The 26381-nt window shown below is 35.6% G+C and overlaps 2 protein-coding genes across 3 annotated transcripts; one reads left to right on the plus strand and one right to left on the minus strand.

The window, feature by feature from the left end:
* The first annotated feature begins 458 nt into the window (after window positions 1–458).
* Window positions 459–8206, plus strand: LOC144434835 (uncharacterized). Its single transcript, XM_078123347.1, has 7 exons — window positions 459–728; window positions 1630–1747; window positions 2432–2719; window positions 2838–3074; window positions 3622–3846; window positions 4166–4275; window positions 4983–8206. The coding sequence occupies exons 1-7, from the start codon at window positions 459–461 to the stop codon at window positions 5166–5168; spliced, it is 1434 nt and encodes a 477-aa protein (XP_077979473.1). The 3' UTR covers window positions 5169–8206.
* LOC144435020 (uncharacterized) lies at window positions 7734–24658 on the minus strand. 2 transcript variants are annotated; one of them, XM_078123557.1, is made up of 13 exons: window positions 23980–24658; window positions 22655–22885; window positions 21019–21435; window positions 20604–20704; window positions 19958–20025; window positions 17430–17585; window positions 16787–17007; window positions 16324–16448; window positions 15825–15953; window positions 13374–13458; window positions 12640–12768; window positions 12117–12231; window positions 7734–11179 (listed from the first exon to the last, which is right to left on the minus strand). In XM_078123557.1, exons 1-13 carry the CDS (start codon window positions 24521–24523, stop codon window positions 10372–10374), a joined length of 3129 nt encoding a protein of 1042 aa, XP_077979683.1. In that variant the 5' UTR covers window positions 24524–24658; the 3' UTR covers window positions 7734–10371. The 2 variants fall into 2 exon arrangements, with proteins under 2 accessions (XP_077979683.1, XP_077979682.1); XM_078123556.1 differs by having other exon boundaries at window positions 21019–22137.
* Between the last annotated feature and the right edge of the window lie 1723 nt (window positions 24659–26381).

Genomic DNA, 26381 nt, shown 5'->3' on the forward strand with positions numbered 1-26381 from the left:
AGAATCCATCTCTTTTGCAAAATTTTGTAAATTTTGGGCGAAACTACAAACGGGCGAAAAACCGGACCGAAATTTACGACCTCGGCGGGGTCAAGTATTCTTCACGAAAAATCACAGTATTCCTATCAATAATTCCAAAATCGATTCTACTAGCACGGAGGGAGAAATATCAGTCGAAAGGTTCGCTTTTATAGTATCCAATATGATGAATTATTGTGAAAGTTACGGCGAGTTGATGCCCCAAACTACGCGTACGGCTGGTGACCTCTGAGCCAGCCACCATTGTAAACGTACGTTCACAAGCGTACTCAATGGAGGCTCACTGCGTAATGAGCTTTCGCAGTTATTTTTACCCATCATGCTCTGCACCCCTTCCAGCCTCCTCTGGCAGAAATAGTACTCGTTAGTAGCTTATAATATCTATGGAGAGATAAACAAATCGTCCTTCATTGTTCGTTATGTCAATGGATAAAAAACTGGAAAAGTTGCCGTCAACATCTGGGATCGTGAGAAACTGCAGTCGTACCCCGCCGATCTACGAGAATTCCATAAGTACCTACCGTCCGCTCACCTCACAAACTTTTATAGATTGGAACTACCAGTTTGCATATCAGCAAGTTTGCCAACAATCGGAAAACTTGGAAAAAAAGTTCAACATAATCTCAACCACAGAGAAAAATATGCAACTCCCGAATCAAAGACATGTAAAACGGTATGCCGCTATTGTGGTAAGTTGCTGTTTGATACGTGTATGAAAAAAAATTTCACAACATTTTGAACATTGTTCGCTTTGTCATGAACCTACTTAAAATGTTTTGTGGTATTTTTAAAAAATGTTAGCGATAAAATAATATTTTCATGTTATCGCCTGTGGCAAATAGACTGAATTGTGTTCAAGTTCAATTACCTATACTGGATATTACAGTATTAAAATCAATTTTTTACACTTATGTGTATATGTTAATTTGTCTCAAGGACACTTGTATCATACTTCCATGCTTATATTGTTATGAGAACACAAGAACTGAAGAATAATATGTGTTGCCGTGATTTCTCGTAACTTGACAAAATTTTCTAGCCCTTGTACTTCAACTGTGGAAGATTTCGTAAACCACGTTTCATATTATTCGGTAGATTTCTGTCTGAATGAAGACAAGATTTCACCGTTCTTTATAGCAAAAAATAATGTAGTGAAGGGTAAATTGTTATGTAATGACGTCATATTTACCACACCTGTTCATAGTTCAAGACAGAGACGGGACGATTAATTCATTTTCAATCTTGTGAGAATAATTATAAAAAATGAATATTCTAATCAAAATGAAATCATGACTTGCACTTTTTATGGTTGTATTACATGTATGTCATGACCTGCCACCACAGACCACCATTGCATTTGATGTGGTTAGACAACACAATTGTAAAGGAATTTTGGTATTCATAAACAGTTGACTCCATTTTGTTTTGCATGCTGCTCTTACCTTTTGAAATTTATACTAGTATGTTATACAGTTTTATCACTAACGATATCATAACAAATGTCACACAATAATATCAATAATATATTCAGACACTAGAGATCATGTATCATTTTTTATTTTTTTTATTTTTTTTTTTTTTTACCTACAGATATTGATTTTGTTTGACTTTGGAGAGAAGTTTGTTAGTGCTGCACCTATTGAGAATTGTTCAGCTAATGACAGACAGTACCTACATAATGGTATATGTTGTAATATGTGTCAACCTGGTAAGGCGGATGTCTTTGATATAATAGTTTTCAGAAATAAATAATGTATTGCAATACAATATAATATTACATTGAAAAAAATGTAAAATCCTTTGCAATTTTAATATAAGTATTATTCACAAAGTTAATTGTACACAAGACAACAAACTTGGGTGGGGGTGGGGGGGTCCATTTTTAGACCAATTAAACCATCACACACAAGTTAATAATTCTTGGACTATGAAGAATACACCAGATCTCAGTTTAACAGAATAAGACAATTGATTGGAAGAATTTAGTGTCTTATATTAGGTCTCTGATTTGCATATATGCCCACTTAATTGACATTTTGTTAGGTAATTTTGTCTGTTTTCCATAAACATTGTAAGATGAGAAAGTATATATAAGTTTGGTGTGGATGGTTGGATTTAGCTCTACTAATGAATTCCATTTAAATCTACACATCAATCGAATTTGATAACTATTGATTTATTCAAAATTTATGAAAAATTACAAAAAAAATATGAAATTAATAAATATGGAAGTGAAGTTATCCAAGTTATCCTGTATTGTAATAGTAACTATAAAATGAAGGTAAAATATGGTCTAATGGATGTCCTATGTATTCCATACTGTATTCTGCCCTCTAGTAAACAAATGTACTTTTACATACCTCGTTAAATGTACTTTTTTATTTTTCCATAGGATACAAGTTATACAGTCACTGTAGAGGGAGACCAGATGACAGAGTGTGTGTGCCATGTCCTAGACTGTATTACACTAGAGACTGGAACTATGCTACTGACTGTATAGCTGTCAATCCATGTAATATGAGTAAATATGAATACATACGTATACCAGCAAACTCAGATGGTACTAGTGACAATGTCTGTGATTGCGTAGCTGGATATGAATATAGTCCGTCTGGAGAAAGATGTCAAAAGATAACGGAATATGTAGATGTAACACTGTCACCAAAATCAACTATAGACGGTAGGTCAACTGTATTTCATTGTCATGCCCATGATGACTGCATGCAATTTGACAGATTTTTCTTCTCATTTTTGTTGATTACGTTTTTGTTTATATATGTATTCTTTTGTTTTAACAGAAACAGTAACAGACATCACTCCAATACAGACAACAAAGAATGGTTCAGTATTGAATACAGCAGTTCCTTCTGAAACCAGTACTCAGCAATCCACAGAACCAAATAATGAAAAGAAAGTTGCTCAAATCATAGGCTTTTCACTGGGCACACTTTTGTTAATTTGTCTATGTTTTGTCTTGGTGTTCTTCAAAAGGAAGAAGATGTTTTGCTTCAAAAATAGGTCCCAACCTGATCCTGGTGAGTTGTTAAATAAGTATACTTAATTTTTCCACAGGATACTGTGACTGGAGAAGTATTTAATTTTCATTATGTGGCAATCTTAATAAAGTCCACCAAATTAACTCACCTGGGCTTGTTTGCTAATCTTAATAAAGTCCACCAAATTAACCCACCCAGGCTTGTTTGCCAATCTTCCAAAATAAAGGCTTACAAGTTAGACCAGCTAATACACTTACTTTGTTTTACTAAACAGAACACTTCATGTGACATGTACATTTTTTAAAGCAAAGCCAAGCTATGTGACTGAAATCTGTATAAGGTGTTTTTTCTTCTTGACAGTGGAATTGTAGAATTCACTGTGAATTAACTAATTATGTAGAATTCACTCTGAATTAACTAATTATGGTAATTATAGGATTTGAGTCTAGTAATGCTTCAACATTAGACATATCTAACCAAAAGAAATGGCTGCCTACACTTCCATCCCGATATAAGCTTGTTTTTGCATGAAAACAATCCAGCAGAAACTTGTCAAATTTGTTATCTTTGTTGTCTTCCATTTCAGAATTGCCAAGTGGAGGAGATAATGCCACAACTGATAGAGGAGAGAATAGACCAATGTTGCCAATAGAAGTTCCAACTAAAGATGTATGTGTCAGTGGTGATGAGATAGATGAAGGCACTGGTACAGTGACGCCATCCTCAAGGAGAACAAGTGCTGAAGTACAGGAAGACTGTCCAAATACTTCCAGATCAACACTTAATTCTAGTGGATATCTTGAAGACTATGGTATGTTTTCATTATCAATGTCAACTATGGTCGTGCATGTAGATGTAATAACAGTAATAGTACACATATCATACAGTTTGACCAATAGTGTACATACAGCATGTGTGTGGATGGATTTTGACATGATCTGCAGTTTTATCACTTGATAGTATTGTCCCAGTACTGGCTATAAAACAAAAATCTGGCCTCTCTCAGCTAAACTTTTTAATATGTCCATCATACTCAAGTTATAATTTTTGGCCAGGCAAATCAAAATGACTAGATTTAAATACATTACTTACACTCTGAATCAAATATATTGTTTAAATTTCTATTCCAGTTCCAGCACCTGTAGGCATGAAAGACAAAGACATTGCAAATTTACGAAAACATATGGATGACTTTGTAAGGGATCTACCAACTCAACGTGTTTTAGATAACATGTCTGATGTAAGTAGTTTGTTACATAGTTAGTCAGACAACAATTCTAATCAATTTTCAACATTTATGTGTTGTGTTATTAAGGCCCAGTTCAGATTAGGATTCAAATTTAGGTTTAAAAAACAGTTATCTAGCAGAGTTATAGAAAAAGTTGGTCAAGAACACAGATAGATCCTAAGTAAACAGTTATCTAGCAGAGTTATAGAAAAAGGTGGTCAAGAACACAGATAGATCCTAAGTAAACATTATGACACCATTTATGTGAGAACCTGGGATTGACACCCTGTCCTTTAAAGCCAGCAAGAGACCAAGGCTGTTGACAATGGAACCTGGTTCTGCATACATTTTACCATGACTATGATAAGTAAACTTATAAGACAACTCGCATAGTTTTTACCCTCTTTCCATAAAAATGATTATAACATGTCAGCTTTTGGTAGTGTTCTACAAATGTTTGTTCCAATTATACAATAGATTAGATTAGATTAGATTAGATTAGTTTAGATTAGATTAGATTTGATTAGATTAGATGTAATTGTTTTACAACTGTATAGAAAGTTGTTCACTGATTTTTAGTAGATGTAGTAAAATGACGACTATAAGATGTGGTAAAATGACTAGGAAAGGTATTAGCTTTTAATTCTTCACTGTCATTTTTATCAAAATGGTTTATTTTGTGCTACACATATTGAATTAAATGTTTTCATGTTTTGCAGACCTTTTCTTTGGAAGATATTGCAGCTATAACACATAGCAGTTTGGATGAATGTAAACAAAGGAGGGAACTTGTTCAAACCCTAATAAGACAAGGACCTGATGCATATGATAAATTTGTTGCAGCACTGGACAAAGTGTGCAAACATCTAGCAGCTGCACTGAAAGCAGACAAGAAAAAAGTGTGATATCTCCAATGTGGGATCTGTATGTTTGAGGTATGCTGAAAGCAATAACATGCCCTTGATAAGTTCTCCTGCCAGATTTAATGACTCTAATGAACAGAGATAGGGATGTCTTTCCATGAATTCATTGTAAGAAAGTGAGTGAAAACTGATCACTAGAAAAGGTGTATAAGTTTATCAGTTGCTTTCTAGTCCAAGTCTGTGAAGTGGATGAAGTAGATCTCTAGTACAGTGCTGTGAGGGGTATACAATTGATCTCTAGTACAGTGCTGTGAGGGGGATGAAATAGATCTCTAGTACAGTGCTGTGAAGTGGATGAAATAGATCTCTAGTACAGTGCTGTGAGGGGAATGAAATAGATCTCTAGTACAGTGCTGTGAGGGGTATGGAATAGATCTCTAGTACAGTGCTGTGAGGGGAATGAAATAGATCTCTAGTACAGTGCTGTGAGGGGAATGAAGTAGATCTCAAAACCAGGGCTGTGAGGGGGATGAAATAGATCTCTAGTACAGTGTTGTGAGGGGTATGAAATAGATCTCAAGTACAGTGCTGTGAGGGGTATGAAATAGATCTCTAGTACAGTGCTGTGAAGGGGATGAAATAGATCTCTAGTACAGTGCTGTGAGGGGAATGAAATAGATCTCTAGTACAGTGCTGTGAGGGGTATGAAATAGATCTCTAATACAGTGCTGTGAGGGGTATGAAATAGATCTCTAATACAGTGCTGTGAGGGGTATGAAATAGATCTCTAATACAGTGCTGTGAGGGGTATGAAATAGATCTCTAGTACAGTGCTGTGAAGGGGATGAAATAGATCTCTAGTACAGTGCTGTGAGGGGAATGAAATAGATCTCTAGTACAGTGCTGTGAGGGGAATGAAGTAGATCTCAAAACCAGGGCTGTGAGGGGGATGAAATAGATCTCTAGTACAGTGCTGTGAAGTGGATGAAATAGATCTCTAATACAGTGCTGTGAGGGGTATGAAATAGATCTCTAATACAGTGCTGTGAGGGGTATGAAATAGATCTCTAGTACAGTGCTGTGAAGGGGATGAAATAGATCTCTAGTACAGTGCTGTGAGGGGAATGAAATAGATCTCAAGTACAGTGTTGTGAGGGGAATGAAATAGATCTCTAGTACAGTGCTGTGAGGAGAATGAAATAGATCTCTAGTACAGTGCTGTGAGGGGAATTAAATAGATCTCTATTACAGTGCTGTGAGGGGTATGAAATAGATGCACAGGCTATGAAATGGATTACACAAATTTCTATCATGGGTTTGTGGAGGAGATAAAATTGATGTCCAATGCAGAGTGAAATTATTTTGAGAAATGTGGAAAAAATGGTTCACCAAACCAGGCCAATGAAGCGGATGAAATAGCTTACCTCAGTATTAAACCTGGTGTAATTTTATGTGAAAATGACGAGAAGTTACTAGACTTGAGACAAGCTGCACTGGAAACAAATGCCAAATGTATCAAATGAAAGACTATATAAAAAATACTATTATAAGAGTTCTATAGTATAGGGTGTTACATGCTATGACTCTTGCATAAAGTCAACGGTGTCAAATTAGACTTTTCTAAACAGGAACTAATGTTGGTGTTTAAATGAAGTGCCAAGTATAATATTGATACACCCACTGAATATCTGTACAGAAATTATTGGTATCATTTACATGGATATGAAAGATTTACTTAATTAGAAATATTTACAATATATTTACCGGCCTGGACCAAAATAGGCGTACTATAGTATGACAACAAAATCTTGTGTTTTGTACAAAAAGTGCCTTTTCCATTGATCAAATAGGAGACATGACAATATGCAATAAGTCTTCTCCCTTTGACTGTGTAAGAGACTTTGGGAAAATTAGTTGAGTGAATAGTGGCTTGTCAATAAACTATACTGTACATGTACATTGCTGGTTCACATACTACAACTGTTATGTGTTTCTGCTTGGCTTAACCTTTCAATGACTTGGTTTGAGGTAACTCTGTAAGTACTCCCTGAAAATACGATGTCAGCCATTAAATACTCTGGCCACATTCTTATTAAAGAGCACTTTAAAAAAAAAAAAAGTTGTATTTCTTTTCAAACATATGTAGTTTTTTTTCAACCTTTGTAGTTTTTTCCAACATTGCTATAATTTAGTAATGTTCTTTGATATACAGCCAAGTTACTGTTGTTCATATCATTGTATTTCATTGTATTTGAACAGGGGAAGGCTATAGGCTATATTTTCACCTTATTGTATCAACAGAAAGTATTACAGCTGTTTAAAAAGGTTTAATCATAGATCATGGAATGGGACAGATCTATGATTTCATTCAGCATTTGTGCCTTACCTTTACCCAGCTAGGTGAAATGGGCACCTGGTAGGATGTAATAGTTATGTGAATTGTAATCCTAATGTCTTGTGTGAAGATGTGACAGTAAGGATCATATATCCAGAGATCTGAAGCAAGTGTGGATTATTAGTATTTCTTCCAGGCTGTGTAAAGTATTAAGGGCAAAATCATGGCACACATATCAATACAATCTAACAAGACAATTTGAATACTGATGTTATTACTTTAATTAACTTTACAAAATCATGACAAGATTTTAGTGCAGTGTCTCCTAACAAAACCCAAATCATGACAAGATTTTAGTGCAGTGTCTCCTAACAAAACCCCCCATCATGAAATGACTAGTCTTTCATTCAGTCATACTAATTTGTATATTAACTACCTCATAAAATGTGTATGCCAAGTCTTATTTGATAATAAATCATTAATTGACAAGATTTATTTGTATTCATTTTAATACAAAGATTGAGTTGATAAACAAACATCATTTACATTCATTACAAATGTTGACTGTTGATAGAATTATACAATAGATTTCATGAACACTATTCAATATCTTCTCTGAAGAGATACTCTTCAGTTTCAAAATACACACAAACTTGTCATTCAATTATTTCTTCTCTAAGTTAGAGCAAATGCATCTGTTAACTTTTTCTGATTATTTCTTACACTTTCTTTTTGTATATTTGTACAAAAAATACCCCACTGTATTTAATGTCTTGTATTTTTTGATACTATAGCCTTTCAGTTACTATTTGTATACTAGAACCTTTCAGTTGGTATTTGAATACTATAGCCTTTCAGTTACTATTTGTATACTAGAACCTTTCAGTTGGTATTTGCACATAATAAATGCTGCATTGAATTCACCAAGAAATAATTGTTGTATTCAGTATGGTATGATAGTCTAAGAATGGTTATGATTGTAAAAACAATGCTGTGTCAAAGACTTCAATTTACATGTCACTTTAATAGAGTTTTTAAAACTACCCACTACAAGACAGTTTTTAATGCAATTTTTCATTTACAAGTTAGACTAAGATTTTTATAGTGATTAGTCAGTCATTTGACATGTTATGCCATGATTTTTTCAGCAATGTAATTTTCAATGCAAATATTCATTCTTTTTAATTTGAATGGTAATAATTAACTAACACTAACAAGTTCACATTTAATGTGTTATTTATACTGAACTGAGTATATTTAATATAATTAGTGCTCAAATGTTTGACACATTTTACATTCACAGGATTTCTTTCAAAGATGCACGTACAAATGATATAAAAATAGATCTTTTTGGCTACTATTACCAAATATTAAAGTTGAATGGTAATACATAGTTTTAATATCACATGACACATCAGTACTTAGCATTAATATCTAATTAGGGTGAATCTAGTGATTGCTTCAAGTAGAACCAAATGTGCTACATGTATCTTCACATGTATTACATTATGCTTGTCTTCCAAACACAGAATGGCCAGGACATTCTGTCAACATTGACAAAATGACTATCCTTGATACAGATATCAAGTATTTTGAATAAGGAGTGAATGAAGGCATTTACATCTGAGTTTTCCAACCATCACTAAACAAATACAGAGGGTGATACAAACTTCCAGACACCTATGACCCCTTTAAGCTCACATGTCCATCAGGTCACATGTTCTGAACAATGGGTCAATCTGTTGACAAAAACTGAAGTCGGTAATCAAAATGTTCAGGTAACAATTTTCAAGTTTGTGTTTGGAACTAAAGTTTATAATGTAATTAATGTGTAAAAATATTGGTAAGAGAAGTTGTTTATAATTGGTAAAGGTAATTTAAAATACACTGCACGCAATAGTGGATTCATTTTTTTTTGTAACGCTACATGTTGTAACATCCTATCCTACTGAACTATCTTCAGCTGCACAAACTTTTAAAAAGTTCTCAATTTGACTATGTCACACACTATTTAAAACAAATACATATGAATACACTAAATCAGAGTTGTAAAATCAATCCTGTGTAAAACTAAAGTCTTCCAATGTGTCACACTCTATGTCAGTCCACATACAGCTGCAAATGCTCTCATTAATAGTATTTCAATATTTTGTTTATTTCCCTAAAATCTACCCACACCATCTAGTACTTTCTCTGTTTTGTAACTCAGTGCTTTCCTTGGATTCTGTAATTGATCGGAGATAAAAAAAACAAAAAACAAAAACCCAACAGTTGATAACACAGACTGGCTTTGTAAAAATGTCTCAATATAGCTGGATGCAAATCTTAGATACATTTAGACAAACTAAAGACATGTACTTGAAGACAGTTGGGTATTGTTAACATAAACTTTTGAGAATACTTTCCACTTTCTCAATGATCAAACCTTGTCTTGAATTTCACAAAGGTATACCCCTTATTACTACACTACTGTATACTCCACTGTGTGTTGTTACAAAGTACCTGGTAGTCAGTGGGAGACTTGTCTGCCTGTATGATCCTGTAAGGCATACCGATGGAGGCACTGGCTCCGAGCAGGTTCAAACAAGCTAGGCAGGTTCCAGGTTAGGGGTCAGACCAAATACATCACCCTGTTCACCAGGTTGGGGGGTTGGGCATGGTGCTATCAACTCCATCCTGTAAAACAACTTCTTGTTACAGAAACTGCAATGTAGCCTTGTGTCCCAGCCAGTGAGGAGGATTAGTTAGTTATAGTACTTACATATTAATCCAGAGATAATACATCCTGGATAATACCCTAAATTTCATAATTTTGACTGAAATTGACAATTCTAGTAAAATCAACATGGATCTACAGAATTTACTTTGAACCAAAGTCAGTCAAGCTGTTTCAGTCAACATTATAATTGTCTATTGATTTTCTGCTTTGCAATATGCTATGATTCTTCTTCTTGTATTTTCTTCAGCGACTGTTTGAGGGTGTTGTTCTTTACGGTGTTCAGCTACTTCTTTGGTTACATGGTGGTAGACATAGTCAGTCAGTTCATTGAATGTGATGTAAGACTGTCTTTTCATCTCATCTCTGTAACTACAGCATTTAGCACACTTACTGTTTTCTGTGGAGTTTTTGAGGCGACATTTCCTTGCAGCATGTAGACCTTCTTGTACATGAGTAGTAAAGACACTTTTCCCTGTTTTGTAACCCAGTGCAGTTTCTGGACCTTTACTTGCTGACCACTGCACTATACTGTAGTTTGCTGATGTTGTTGGACTTGGGGAGGCCTTTTCAATGACATCATCAGACTCTGTAAGTTTGCAGAGATTAGGAATGGCACTACAGAGCTCTTCATCATCACAATCAGTAGCTAGATCATTATCACCCTTGGTTACGATAGAAGATGGGCTGTTGACAAAAAATCCACTTGGTAACGGACCATTCTTTGCTGCATAGCAACAATCAAGAATAATGAGAAGCTGTGTAAAATTCATCGTGTGAAGTTTCAGTTTTAATTCTGATGCCTGAAGAAAGTCATCACTACCACACACCAGAATTTCACCTTGTCGTCCACCATGCCCAGAGAAATGGAAGATCAAACTGGCTTCATGAGCACCACGCATTCTTTCTTCCATAATACTTAACTGTGCTAGAATATTCTTTGAAGTTGGTTTCAATTCATCTGACACCTGTTTGGATGTCATCAAAATGGCATTTTCTTTCCTGGAAGAATTTCAATGAAAGGATCATTAATTATAAAAAAGAATTTTTAATAGTTCTTGATTCATAACTATAAGTGTTCTAATTACTATAATACTAAGTAACATTTTACCATCCAGAATGACAAGCTTTTTGAAATTCATTTTTTGGCTTTACTGTTAGTTGGCATGGCATGTAACAATGAACACAGTCGTAATTGGCATGCCCCCTCATCCCATTTCATGGTGTTACCATACTCCTCTATCTTCTGGTGTGTCAAGAATCACCAATTTGTATAGCGAACTTGTCCTGTTCTCTGTCAACGATCATCAAGTTCCAATAGATGATGTAACTGTATTATTTTGTATGACATGGTCTGTGATAGCTGTGTTTGACATGGTCTGTGATAGCTGTGTGTGACATATGGTCTGTGATAGCTGTGTGTGACATGGTCTGTGATAGCTGTGTGTGACATGGTCTGTGATAGCTGTGTGTGACATGGTCTGTGAGAGCTGTGTGTGACATGGTCTGTGATAGCTGTGTGTGACATGGTCTGTGATAGCTGTGTGTGACATGGTCTGTGAGAGCTGTGTGTGACATGGTCTGTGATAGCTGTGTGTGACATGGTCTGTGTAGCTGTGTGTGACATGGTCTGTGATAGCTGTGTTTGACATGGTCTGTGATAGCTGTGTGTGACATGGTCTGTGATAGCTGTGTTTGACATGGTCTGTGATAGCTGTGTTTGACATGGTCTGTGATAGCTGTGTGTGACATGGTCTGTGATAGCTGTGTGTGACATGGTCTGTGATAGCTGTGTGTGACATGGTCTGTGATAGCTGTGTGTGATGGTCTGTGATAGCTGTGTGTGACATGGTCTACGTTATATACACCATATCACATGACATCATTATAAATATTACTCTCAGGTATTTTTGGTAATTTTACAATATAAATTATTTACCTAATAGCTCCAATTTCAGGGTGAGTGAAGACTTTGTATAGTCCTTTTGCATCAGGATGAAAGTCGGCATCTGAATCTTTGGTTCCGATGAATATAGCAAAACTGTCTGAATGACCTTGATTGACAGAAAAATAAAAAATAAATATTAAGATAAGATACACATAATTAATCATTTGATACATATGAACAAAAACTGCAGCTACTAAGGTCACAGGTCAAAGATCAACAGCATGTCAGTACAGTGTATAGTTAAGTTAAATAAACATCTTGCCAAAGCTGTCTTGTGTCCTGGTCTAACTACAACCATATGTTTCAATTATTTGACTGGATCTTTGTCAAAAATAAATATATCTACTTGAATTTAATATTTGAAGAGGATTTCATATTTTGAATGTACCACCATTTTGTATTTTGCATACAATTGTGTTCAGGATGTGACCAAGCCACCTTTTGCTAGCTGTTAGCTAACTGTTTGTATCCTGAATGCACCCAATGTAGGACAACAGTGGACTCCCAGACTTACCTATAGGTGGTTCAGCATCACCATGAGAGGGACAGACCAGTGGATTCTTATCAGAATCTATCAAACACTGTAAACATATCTTATCACAACTGCTGTCACAGTAGTGACTTTTCAGAGCAAGACCTCGTACTGAAATATAAAGAATAGAGGAACATATTACTTCATTCTATAATGAGTTGCTTCTGAAATTAAAAAACAAAGTTGTTAAATTGTACATTTGTGGTGATATATACTTGTGCACCCATAACATATCGATAGTGTTTCTGAGTTCTTCCAAAGTTAGAAGAAGACATGGCATTCTCTCAGCTGGTGACAACCTGTAGTCACAAACACTCACACTCACACGTTTTAGAGAATTTTATTGTCTACATGTCCTTTAATAAATGTACCACATTTCTAAATGGGCAAAGAATGAATTTTGCATTTTATAATAATAATCTTTATTTATACTGGATAGTTCTTTAAGCATATAAACACTTGTCTCCCAAGAAGTCCAGTGAGGGCCATCCCTCATGGGTTCAGTGTTAATGCAGGAGGAAACCGGAGTACCCGGGGAAAACCTGCGTTGTTCGGTAGAGTCAAACTGAACGACACTCTTCTTACTTACAGTGTAGTAAATTTAATCGAACCCTGAATGGGGTTCGAACCCCGACCGCAGTGGTAATAGGCAAGTGGTTTAACCACTCGGCCACCGACAACCCATATGTGGTAGAAGTCCTCATTTAATAACTTACCTCTTGGCTGTACAGAGCACATTGCACACAGGTCATCACCAGTGGGTTCATTATAGATCCTACACTCGGCATCTACTGTTATTTTCTGTGAATGAAGTATAAAAAAATATGGTAAAATTAAGCACTCTTGTTACATTTCAAGTTAACCACTGATACTTTATTGGAATACATTTGAAGGAAATATATAAGAGGTAACTTACAGTAAGGTACTATAGAAAGATTAGATAACCTAGAAATTTACATCAAAAAATGAAAGTACTATATACCTTGTAAGAATACCATCTATTCACACATACCTTGTAAGAATACCATCTATTCACACACACCTTGTAAGAATACCATCTATTCACATATACCTTGTAAGAATACCATCTATTCACACATACCTTGTAAGAATACCATCTATTCACACATACCTTGTAAGAATACCATCTATTCACACATACCTTGTAAGAATACCATCTATTCACACACAGCTTGTAAGAATACCATCTATTCACACATACCTTGTAAGAATACCATCTATTCACACATACCTTGTAAGAATACCATCTATTCACACACACCTTGTAAGAATACCATCTATTCACACACACCTTGTAAGAATACCATCTATTCACACACACCTTGTAAGAATACCATCTATTCACACATACCCTGTAAGAATACATCTATTCACACATAGCTTGTAAGAATACCATCTATTCACACATACCTTGTAAGAATACATCTATTCACACATACCTTGTAAGAATACATCTATTCACACATACCTTGTAAGAATACATCTATTCACACACACCTTGTAAGAATACCATCTATTCACACATAGCTTGTAAGAATACCATCTATTCACATATACCTTGTAAGAATACCATCTATTCACACATAGCTTGTAAGAATACCATCTATTCACACATACCTTGTAAGAATACCATCTATTCACACATACCTTGTAAGAAATACCATCTATTCACACATACCTTGTAAGAATACCATCTATTCACACACCTTGTAAGAATACCATCTGTTCAGACATACCTTGTAAGAATACCATCTATTCACACATACCTTGTAAGAAATACCATCTATTCACACATACCTTGTAAGAATACCATCTATTCACACACCTTGTAAGAATACATCTATTCACACATAGCTTGTAAGAATACCATCTATTCACACATACCTTGTAAGAATACATCTATTCACACATACCTTGTAAGAATACCATCTGTTCAGACATACCCTGTAAGAATACATCTATTCACACATACCCTGTAAGAATACCATCTATTCACACATACCCTGTAAGAATACATCTATTCACACACACCTTGTAAGAATACCATCTATTCACACATAGCTTGTAAGAATACCATCTATTCACATATACCTTGTAAGAATACCATCTATTCACACATAGCTTGTAAGAATACCATCTATTCACACATACCTTGTAAGAATACCATCTATTCACACATACCTTGTAAGAATACCATCCATTCACACATACCTTGTAAGAATACCATCTATTCATACATACCTTGTAAGAATACCATCTATTCACATACCTTGTAAGAATACCATCTATTCACATACCTTGTAAGAATACCATCTATTCACACATACCCTGTAAGAATACCATCTATTCACACATACCCTGTAAGAATACATCTATTCACACATAGCTTGTAAGAATACCATCAATTCACATACCTTGTATGAATACCATCTATTCACACATACCTTGTAAGAATACCATCAATTCACACATACCTTGTAAGAATACCATCTATTCACACATACCTTGTAAGAATACCATCAATTCACATACCTTGTAAGAATACCATCTATTCACATACCTTGTAAGAATACCATCTATTCACATACCTTGTAAGAATACCATCTATTCACATACCTTGTAAGAATACCATCAATTCACATACCTTGTAAGAATACCATCAATTCACACATACCTTGTAAGAATACCATCTATTCACACATACCTTGTAAGAATACCATCTATTCACACATACCTTGTAAGAAATACCATCTATTCACACATACCTTGTAAGAATACCATCTATTCACACACCTTGTAAGAATACCATCTGTTCAGACATACCTTGTAAGAATACCATCTATTCACACATACCTTGTAAGAAATACCATCTATTCACACATACCTTGTAAGAATACCATCTATTCACACACCTTGTAAGAATACCATCTATTCACACATACCTTGTAAGAATACCATCTATTCACACATACCTTGTAAGAATACCATCTATTCACACATACCTTGTAAGAATACCATCTATTCACACACCTTGTAAGAATACCATCTATTCACACACCTTGTAAGAATACCATCTATTCACACACCTTGTAAGAATACCATCTATTCACATATACCTTGTAAGAATACCATCTATTCACACATACCTTGATTTCATTATTGAATTTCTCCCACTCAATTCTTTTAAATGGGTTCTTCTTTACACATTGACATATCAAATCAGCAAAATTGATTGAAAAAATTTTCTCAACTTCATCTTCTACAGGCCAGACATCCTACAACAAAACAATAGCATCATGCTTCCATTTTACTAGCATTGGATACAATGTGTATATGTAACAAATCAAGTTCAGGTTATTAGATAGCATTACTGTAAATAGTTACCACTGGGCTAACAAACAAGTAGCCATTTTTTGATTTCTTAATTACAACACACTGAATACAACATTGTACTACACCAATATGTTGATGGTCAAAGGAACAGTGCCATACATAAAAACATCAACTTCCTGTTAAAAGTATTTTCAGGACCCTGCAGTATTTAATTAATTGTTTTTATTATAATTCTGGTCCGTAAATCATGATCATAACATGTTTGTGTGCATTCAGCAAACTCTGCATAGGCTGGGGTGTGTATTTCCTTACTTTGTTAGCTTCCTCTAGTAACTTCATGCAGTCTTTGAAACAACGTTTATTCCTCAGCTCAATATGTAAAGGTTTCCTTTCTGTTTCCAAGAAAGCCGGCATACAAGTCAACAAACATAACATCACTGAAAAAACAGAACAAATATGAATCAGTATTAAACACAACATCAATGAATACTAATTAATACTATGCATTGTTAACATACCAATGCTAAGACCTTCAATTTGCATTGCTAACTTACCAATGCCCAAACTGTCAATCTGTATTGTTAACTTAACTTACCAATGCCAAGACTGTCAATCTACATTGTTAACTTACCAATGCCAAGACTGTCAATCTACATTGTTAACTTACCAATGCCAAGACTGTCAATCTACATTGTTAACTTACCAATGCCAAGACTGTCAATCTACATTGTTAACTTACCAATGCCAAGACTGTCAATCTACATTGTTAACTTACCAATGCCAAGACTGAAAAGATCGTTGTAAGGCCTTTGTTTCCATTCATCAAACATAGCTGGGTCTTGATATCCAGGTGTTCCAGGGTGACAAGCTGTTACTGATGCATACGATTTGCCTATATCAAGTTCCTTTGATAAACCAACATCTCCCAATCTGGCATTGAAATTGTCATCTAGTAGAATATTTCCTGGTTTGACATCAAGATGAAGTATTGTAGGCCTGAGAAAAGACAAGGAAAATATCTTTATTTTGAAATTGGTTTCTGTGAACAAAACACTAATTACTAAACCCTCACTCAGTCACACCTTAGTATTAAAGTTGTAATTGTGGTGAAGTCCAAATACAGGAGAAATAGTCACTGACTAAGACCAGCATCTTGAATTTCATAATGATTTACCAGACATATACACAGAAGAATTTATTACATTCTATTTACTCAAGACAAACTCTAGAAAGGCCTTTTTCCACAGATTACTCATTAAATGCAATAACTTACTATCAAACATTATGCCTGCCAAGCTTTGATGTTTTCAAAAATTATTTTTTAAAATGGTCAGATTCTGGCAAACACTTTAATAGACATACTAAAGCACTATTGAAATTTCAGTTTAATTGTATTAAAACCATCCATAATCGCTCACTTGTTTGGTGTTTCTTTGTGAAGATATATCAATGCTGAACTGACTTGATGTACAATAGCAAGACGTCTCTGCCATGTCAGTCTGGGATCCTTTGAATCTATGGCTTGCTTCAAGTCTCCTCCACTCATATAGGGATATACAATACACATAGGTTTACTGCCAATACAAAGTAAACAGTGGGTCACATGGGATATACAATACACATAGGTTTACTGCCAATACAAAGTAAACAGTGGGTCACATGGGATATACAATACACATGGGTTTACTGCCAATACAAAGTAAACAGTGGGTCACATGGGATATACAATACACATAGGTTTACTGCCAATACAAAGTAAACAGTGGGTCACATGGGATATACAATACACATAGGTTTACTGCCAATACAAAGTAAACAGTGGGTCACATGGGATATACAATACACATAGGTTTACTGCCAATACAAAGTAAACAGTGGGTTACATGGGATATACAATACACATAGGCTTACTGCCAATACAAAGTAAACAGTGGGTTACATGGGATATACAATACACATAGGTTTACTGCCAATACAAAGTAAACAGTGGGTCACATGGGATATACAATACACATAGGTTTACTGCCAATACAAAGTAAACAGTGGGTCACATGGGATATACAATACACATAGGTTTACTGCCAATACAAGGTAAACAGTGGGTCACATGGGATATACAATACACATAGGTTTACTGCCAATACAAGGTAAACAGTGGGTCACATGCGATATACAATACACATAGGTTTACTGCCAATACAAGGTAAACAGTGGGTCACATGGGATATACAATACATATAGGCTTACTGCCAATACAAAGTAAACAGTGGGTCACATGGGATATACAATACACATAGGTTTACTGCCAATACAAAGTAAACAGTGGGTCACATGGGATATACAATACACATAGGTTTACTGCCAATACAAAGTAAACAGTGGGTCACATGGGATATACAATACACATAGGTTTACTGCCAATACAAGGTAAACAGTGGGTCACATGGGATATACAATACACATAGGTTTACTGCCAATACAAGGTAAACAGTGGGTCACATGCGATATACAATACACATAGGTTTACTGCCAATACAAGGTAAACAGTGGGTCACATGGGATATACAATACATATAGGCTTACTGCCAATACAAAGTAAACAGTGGGTTACATGGGATATACAATACACATAGGTTTACGGCCAATACAAAGTAAACAGTGGGTCACATGGGATATACAATACACATAGGTTTACTGCCAATACAAAGTAAACAGTGGGTCACATGGGATATACAATACACATAGGTTTACTGCCAATACAAGGTAAACAGTGGGTCACATGGGATATACAATACACATAGGTTTACTGCCAATACAAGGTAAACAGTGGGTCACATGGGATATACAATACACATAGGTTTACTGCCAATACAAGGTAAACAGTGGGTCACATGGGATATACAATACACATAGGTTTACTGCCAATACAAGGTAAACAGTGGGTCACATGGGATATACCATACACATAGGTTTACTGCCAATACAAGGTAAACAGTGGGTCACATGGGATATACAATACACATAGGTTTACTGCCAATACAAGGTAAACAGTGGGTCACATGGGATATACAATACACATAGGTTTACTGCCAATACAAAGTAAACAGTGGGTCACATGGGATATACAATACACATAGGTTTACTGCCAATACAAGGTAAACAGTGGGTCACATGGGATATACAATACACATAGGTTTACTGCCAATACTAAGTAAACAGTGGGTCACATGGGATATACAATACACATAGGTTTACTGCCAATACAAGGTAAACAGTGGGTCACATGGGATATACAATACACATAGGTTTACTGCCAATACAAAGTAAACAGTGGGTCACATGGGATATACAATACACATAGGTTTACTGCCAATACAAAGTAAACAGTGGGTCACATGGGATATACAATACACATAGGTTTACTGCCAATACAAGGTAAACAGTGGGTCACATGGGATATACAATACACATAGGTTTACTGCCAATACTAAGTAAACAGTGGGTCACATGGGATATACAATACACATAGGTTTACTGCCAATACAAGGTAAACAGTGGGTCACATGGGATATACAATACACATAGGTTTACTGCCAATACTAAGTAAACAGTGGGTCAGGTAAACTTAAAATAGTGTTCAATAAGATGGTTTGCTCAATACTTTCTTTTTTACCCACCCAGTGGACACACAAACACACACAGACACACACACACACACACACACAGACACACACACACGCACAAACACACACACACACACACACACACACACACACACACACACACACACACACACACACACACACACACATATGTAGGATCACCCTACAAACACAAGTACACCAAAACAAATAGAGGCAAAAACACACAAACACAAATATTAAAACGAACAAAGGTTCACATGTAGTACATCGTACACAATTATACCAGAACAATTAAATCTCACCTCTCTTGTTCACATATACCAATGACTGGCATTATGTAAGGATGTCGTACTTTTGCCACAGACCGCTCCTAGAAAGATAAAAAATTACATACCCACTTTGACAGCTGACTGTCCATTCATCACAAAAGTACAAGAAGTATACATTAAAAATTCATCTCTTCAAATTCAAACTGACAACATTGTATGAATGCAGTGAAAGTCAAGTTTTATGATAACATAGCCATATGACTGAAATTTCTTTGTGTACTAAAATTATAAAATGCTATGATATACTATTATACAAATCTAGACAAATAGTCAAGATAATATCTCAATATTAATCAATATACCTGCACACAGACTGCTGTAAATGTGGACCACTTAGGGCAGTGAGATAAAACACTAAAATGTCGTGGTACACAATCTGAGAACCACTTAGGCCAGTGACAAAATTACAACATAGTATTAGTTTTAGATAACAACTACTTAGACTAGCCTAAGAGATATAAGATTTTCATGACTGTTATTACCGTTTATTCAATTTTAGACTTCACATCTGTCCATTGATATTTTTTCAAAATCAACATTGTTGTATAAATATTAATACTGATATTATAATATTTTGTTAATAACTTCATAACTATCCCTATCAGAAAAACTCACTCACCCTATCAAAGTGTTTTTCTCCTTGCGAACCAAAAAGCTGTGTGAGTTTCAGTCGCTTCACAGCAACGGTGTAGTCCAACCCACATTTAAGTTTTATTTTACCTGTGAGATGATAATGAAATAAGATGGTTATTATTCTATCATGAATCATGATTTTTATGATTGTATTCTATTGCTGCATACCATACAGTCCCAATGCATGAAAAACCATTTTATGGATGCACTGCTGTTAATTAATAAATAAAATAAAATAAAATAAATAAATGAATAAATAAATAAGAAATAAACATGAAAGTAAAACAGAATACCCTAAAACTGAATGTTGAAATTCTGTCCAAATATGACAAACTAGTATGATATCATGATAAGTGTAATGTGTTGATACTTCTTCTTCCAATCTCATATCATCTACTTACCTTTGAACACATCTCCAAATCCACCCTCTGTGCAAATAACGTTTTTGAAGTCACATGCCATTTCTGAAATCTGGTCATAATTGAAAGTCTCCAGTCTGTGTCCTAAATGTGAGCTTGTCCATTGTAGCACTGGTGCAGGTGCTGTACTCTCCTCTGTTGGATTGGATGGTACAACTTGTGATGAGGGACTAACTGCTGTCTGTGGAAGGTGAATTTTCACTGGAGATGCAGTCTCTATTATAGGTGATGCAATCTCCATTGATGTTAACGGAACTGGTGTAGGAGAAACTGATGGTTCAGGAACTGATGCAGCAACATCTGATGTTGCAGTAACTGCTGCTGGACTTGATGTAGTAGAAGGAACAGATGTTGCAGGAAGTGATATTGAAGGCACTGCTAATGCTATGGATTGACCATCTGCAAGAGATGAACCACTTGTTACCTCAGTTGAGCCTCCAATAGCAGCTGTTTGTATTGGGGCTGTAGATGGACTAATGGAAACTGTCTGTTGTGGAAAGTTTAGTGCTGATGTTCCTGTAGCTGGACTATGGGAAACTGTCTGTTGTGGAAAGTTTAGTGCTGACGTTCCTGTAGCTGGACTATGGGAAACTGTCTGTTGTGGAAAGTTTAGTGCTGACGTTCCTGTACGCAGTACACTTTCTTGGTGTCTCATTGAGTCATATGGATTAATAGGATATGCCATACTACTATCTCTGTATTGCATAGACTGCTCTGTAGTATTAGAAGCTGTGACATCATCACCTTGACCTAATGGCCTTGGTTGAGGAGAGTGTAAATGTGAAAACATGAATGTGCTTTCTGGAGCTGACGATGGTTTGGTATTATCGTGGGAGATTGCTAAGGATTCACCATATCTAGGTTGAACAGAGCCAAAGCCAAGTTGTGTGGGAGCCTTGGATCTCTGAGTCATTGCTAATTGAGGGCCTGGTTCATCACCATAGCTGAATGGTCGGGTCTGTACTCTATTATCAGAAGAACTTAAATCAAGGGCTCTCATTCTATGTGACAATGATTGTCCAAAATATGCAGGACTGAGTAGTTCAGGTGTTGTTGTTGGTGGTGGTGGAACATGTCGTGGAGTTTGACTTGAGTCAGTACCTGAATAACAAAGATATGACATAAACAATCATGTTCATAAGTCTGAGATACTTCTACACAGTTGCAATTAGATGAAATTTCATAATCTATAATCTTTGCATCCAAAATACAATGTATGGTTGTTTTTGGGGGATAGTGGATGTGTAGTTATCTGACCTTCAGTTCCACAGAATCCATATATAAACTGTTATGGTTTATTTACTAAATGTATCCTGTACTTAGGTACAGGTAGTGATTAAAACACAGGCATTATACCATACACAAGCCAACTTTACTTAGACTACCTTATGAATGAGTTACTTGTACTGAGCGCCCTCAAGCAGTGATTCCTGCAACTAGTTACAGGGATCACATGGCATGCATGGGTCACCACTCGGTAGAAGTATTTATTTAAAAACATAAAAAGTAAAAATAAAGAAAAAAAAAATATCTGTAAACAAATACAAAGGCAATTTTTGAATTTCCGTGCTCTTATCTGTTATTTTTTAAAAGGAACACAAATGAGATGATATGTTACCAGTTTGAGGTGTGTTGCTATGGGTTTGTTTTCTCTGTGTTTCCTGGTAATCTTGGTGTCTTTGCTGGTAGTCTGATAGTGTTCGCTTGTAGTTGGGTTGTCTTTGCTTGGGGTCCTGTAGCATTTGATTGTAGTCTGATCGTGTTCGTTTGTAGTCCCGTGGTGTTTGCTGGTGGTCTGGGACTGTCAGCCCTTGATATGTTGGAGCTCGATATCTATCTGGAGAATACTCTGGTAATAGAATGATAAGAAATCATTATACGTATGTTTACGGTGGAAAAGTCTAGAACTTAATGTAAAACAACACATACTTAATAATTGGTAGATATGTAATAACAGAACAAGGAGAATAATAACATGATATGCAGTCAATGATAAGAGGTTTGAGTCAATTAGCATAATTTAACATTTGTCTACCAATGTTTACCACAATACTTATCATGGCCTGTATCATACATGTTCATTTGCTACACTGTATATTGATCATTATATCATACTCAAGCCAAGTTATTGTCCTCAAACAGAAAATATGGATCATATACCCTGGTCATTCTACATCACAACAAACCCATGTCTACATCACTGACTTTGCAGTGTCCAAAATATGAATCAAAAACCTTCCAAATCACCAGATTATGCTTGAGGAGGTATGAATATATTAGTCCTCAATATTTCACTTCTTTCAGCTGGAAAACACTCATGACCTAAGGGTTTGTCACTACTCATCTAGTAGCTCAGAGTGACAAGGCCCCTTAGGTCACTCGTATTTTCCTCAGCTGAATGAAGAAAAATATTGGGAACTTATATCTAAATATACAGTACAGTATTGCTCTGGGATTACAAGGACTTTACAATGTTTCATTTGAAGGGTGACATGGATATGAGATAATTATAGTCCAAGGGTTTCTGTCAAGTAGTGTTATAGATATACAAATGTAGATGTATGCAATACAAAAGGCAAACAAATTAATTCACCAGATGATCATGTATTTTAAAATACATTCAATTTTCAAATTGCCAAATGTTACAGTTTTGTAGCTAATTTTTAGATTAAGTGAAATATCTCAAAAAGCAGACTGAAATATATACTACTAGCAAATTGTTGGAAAGTTATTTAGAGTGAAAACTGTAAAAATACAGAAAGTAGTTGATCATTTTGCTGGCTACTAGCTATTACCCACACCTCTAACTTGATAGGTAGCTATATTGCATGGGATGACCTGAAATTTGTCTTTAAATCAATCTGTAGTTCACATGAGGCTATTGTAGTAATATTCATAGACTTGAAGTGACACCAGGGTCTAAGTGCTAACATAGTGTCTCACCTTCAACTAATCTGGCTAAGTCATTCCTTCCAATTGTTGCAAGTACTCCCTGGAGTCCATCATCTCTAGACAATACCTTAGGATCTTTGGAAAGGACAAGTCTTCTCTCAAGGTGTTTAAAAGTTGTCCAAATGCATTTTTGTTCACGAACTCTTGCTGTCAATTTCTCTCTAAACTGGTATATGACATCAGCTATATCTTCTCTCTTCAGATTATTTCCAATATGATGTAGTAGTCTTCGATAAGAACTGATCTTACCTTGGGTTTGAAATTTTCGTTCAACGTCATGTAGATCTTCCCTGAATTTATCTTTGATAAGTTTGTTTTCATCAATAAGCCATAGTAACTCTTTGACCAATTCAAGATTTCTTTCACTTATATGCCCCTGCTCTTTCAAGAGGAAGAAAAGATCTACTGCTTTGTCACATCTCTCTAGATTCCTATCACCAATAAGGTCAGTCAACAGAAATTTTAATCTAACTACATTTGAATCGGTGATTTGATTCGATGTGTTGACGAAAAGTTTATTAATCCACTGTGCCATCTGTAATTCTATTGACTCAGTTGTGTACAAAAATGGTAAAATATCAGTTTTCTAACAGTGACTTTTAAGTGAAATGAATGAGTTGTTGTATTTTGCTGTATTTGTGTCTTTTGGTACAGTTATGTCACTGACAGATACTTGTCAATAAAGTTGCACTTCTTTATTCAGTTGTGTCTGAAAAGTTTTAAACCCATCCAATTGAGACAGAGAAAAAACACTGCCACTGGTACTGTAGCTGGTACAAGTAGACTATAGTAACACATGGACTGACCATCCATACAACAGTCTGGGAATTCCTGAAATCAAAAAAAACAACAAATACAATTACTGGTAGAAGAATTTGTAATAGATGTTAATTATAAACAGTGCTGATGAGAAGAAGACAATTTTCTGAGAATTTTCTGAGTATATATATATATATACACATAGGTATGTGATATGTACCTCACACCTCACAACGTAGAAACCCAAACAAGAGTTCACCATGCACCAACCCGTAGTATACAGTGTTGACATCATATACAGTGTTGAACTTCAGGCTACACTGGCAGATCAAACAATATTTTCGATTAATGTGAGCGTTCAATATCGGGATGCTGCAAGATTTGTAGTCACAGAACAATGTACCACATGGCTTGAAGTGGATGGCATGCTGAGGTAAACCGATTTGTCACAAACATGACAAATAAACCATGTTTGTCTCAGGCATGACAAATACATAGACTATATCGCTTCGCTATTTGTCTTGCTGTTGTAAACGGTCACAAAATTGCGCTTACTACAACTGAGTCATACTCTAATCGTGTAAACCGAAAGGAGGAAAATACCCTACCTGTTCTATATTTAGATTATGGATCTATGTAGGTATGACTGAACCATTCGTAATACAGTAGCCTATCAAATCAAACAGACATTACTCATCTCATCTCACCCACCTTGTCTTGACAATCTGCGAAGATTACTCCATATGTACAAGCCGACATTAAGCAAAGTATTATAACGATTGAAAATACATGTATAGTGTTCATATTTGTCGACTCAGGTGAAGTGAATTCTTAAAACCAGGACCATCTATCCTTGGCTTGGCGCTTGGTATCACGGAACTTGCACGTAGTATGTACAGACACTCCTATGTCATACTTCCTGGTATCGGGGTGAAAGGTCAACATTGTCATCGTAGAGGGCGTATTATATTATACCAGTATATTCATGGCGCAAATCGAGAGATCTGATTGGTCCAGACATCGAACTAGCGCGTCTAAAATGAGCGATAATGCACAGTTGGCACGCATCCAAATTTTGATGTTAACTGTTCGTCTACGAACGTTGCAGTCCGTGAAGGGATGGGGACGCAAATGAAACCAGAAAACATCGCGTCTTATCTTGTTTCCGATATTTTCAATATACTGGTATAATATAATAGCGATAAACCACCCCATGGAATGGTATACCACTCGGTTTTGACCAGTGAACTCAATATATGCACTCGCTATCGCTCGTGCATATATTTCGTTCACTGGTCAAAACCTCTTGGTATACCATTCCCAGGGGGTGGTTTATTGCTTAAATATATAACAATCTGTCAAGATAATGGTCAGGGTATTAGACTACAAAGAAAATGTTGGTATCTCTTGTAAAGCAAAAAAATGGAAAAAAAAATTTAATCACATGTAGCACCGTTGATAAGATTTTATATAAGCTTAGCACCTGGCAAAACTCTGAGGAGACGATCGCGATCACACGGTAAGATACAAGTGTTAACATTTATTACTAGTTCTAGACTTGTTCAAGTCTCCGAGCTTTTTTCATTCTTTATTTGAATAAAATATTTGTTTATACAAACAAACAAACAAACAAA

Source organism: Glandiceps talaboti, chromosome 5 (genome assembly GCF_964340395.1).
Source record: "Glandiceps talaboti chromosome 5, keGlaTala1.1, whole genome shotgun sequence".
Classification (NCBI taxonomy): Eukaryota; Metazoa; Hemichordata; class Enteropneusta; family Spengelidae; genus Glandiceps; species Glandiceps talaboti.

What these genes read in the sequence shown, in the direction of transcription:
- LOC144434835 (XM_078123347.1), top strand. Translation starts at nt 459, where the DNA reads ATGTCAATGGATAAAAAACTGGAAAAGTTGCCGTCAACATCTGGGATC. An exon ending in AACGGTATGCCGCTATTGTG is followed by an intron (nt 729 to 1,629) that starts GTAAGTTGCTGT and finishes TTTTACCTACAG; the next exon opens with ATATTGATTTTGTTTGACTT. An exon ending in TTGTAATATGTGTCAACCTG is followed by an intron (nt 1,748 to 2,431) that starts GTAAGGCGGATG and finishes ATTTTTCCATAG; the next exon opens with GATACAAGTTATACAGTCAC.
- LOC144435020 (XM_078123556.1), bottom strand. Translation starts at nt 24,523, where the DNA reads ATGGCACAGTGGATTAATAAACTTTTCGTCAACACATCGAATCAAATC. An exon ending in TAGCAACACACCTCAAACTG is followed by an intron (nt 22,138 to 22,654) that starts GTAACATATCAT and finishes TTTGTTATTCAG; the next exon opens with GTACTGACTCAAGTCAAACT. An exon ending in ATTTGGAGATGTGTTCAAAG is followed by an intron (nt 20,705 to 21,018) that starts GTAAGTAGATGA and finishes ATCATCTCACAG; the next exon opens with GTAAAATAAAACTTAAATGT.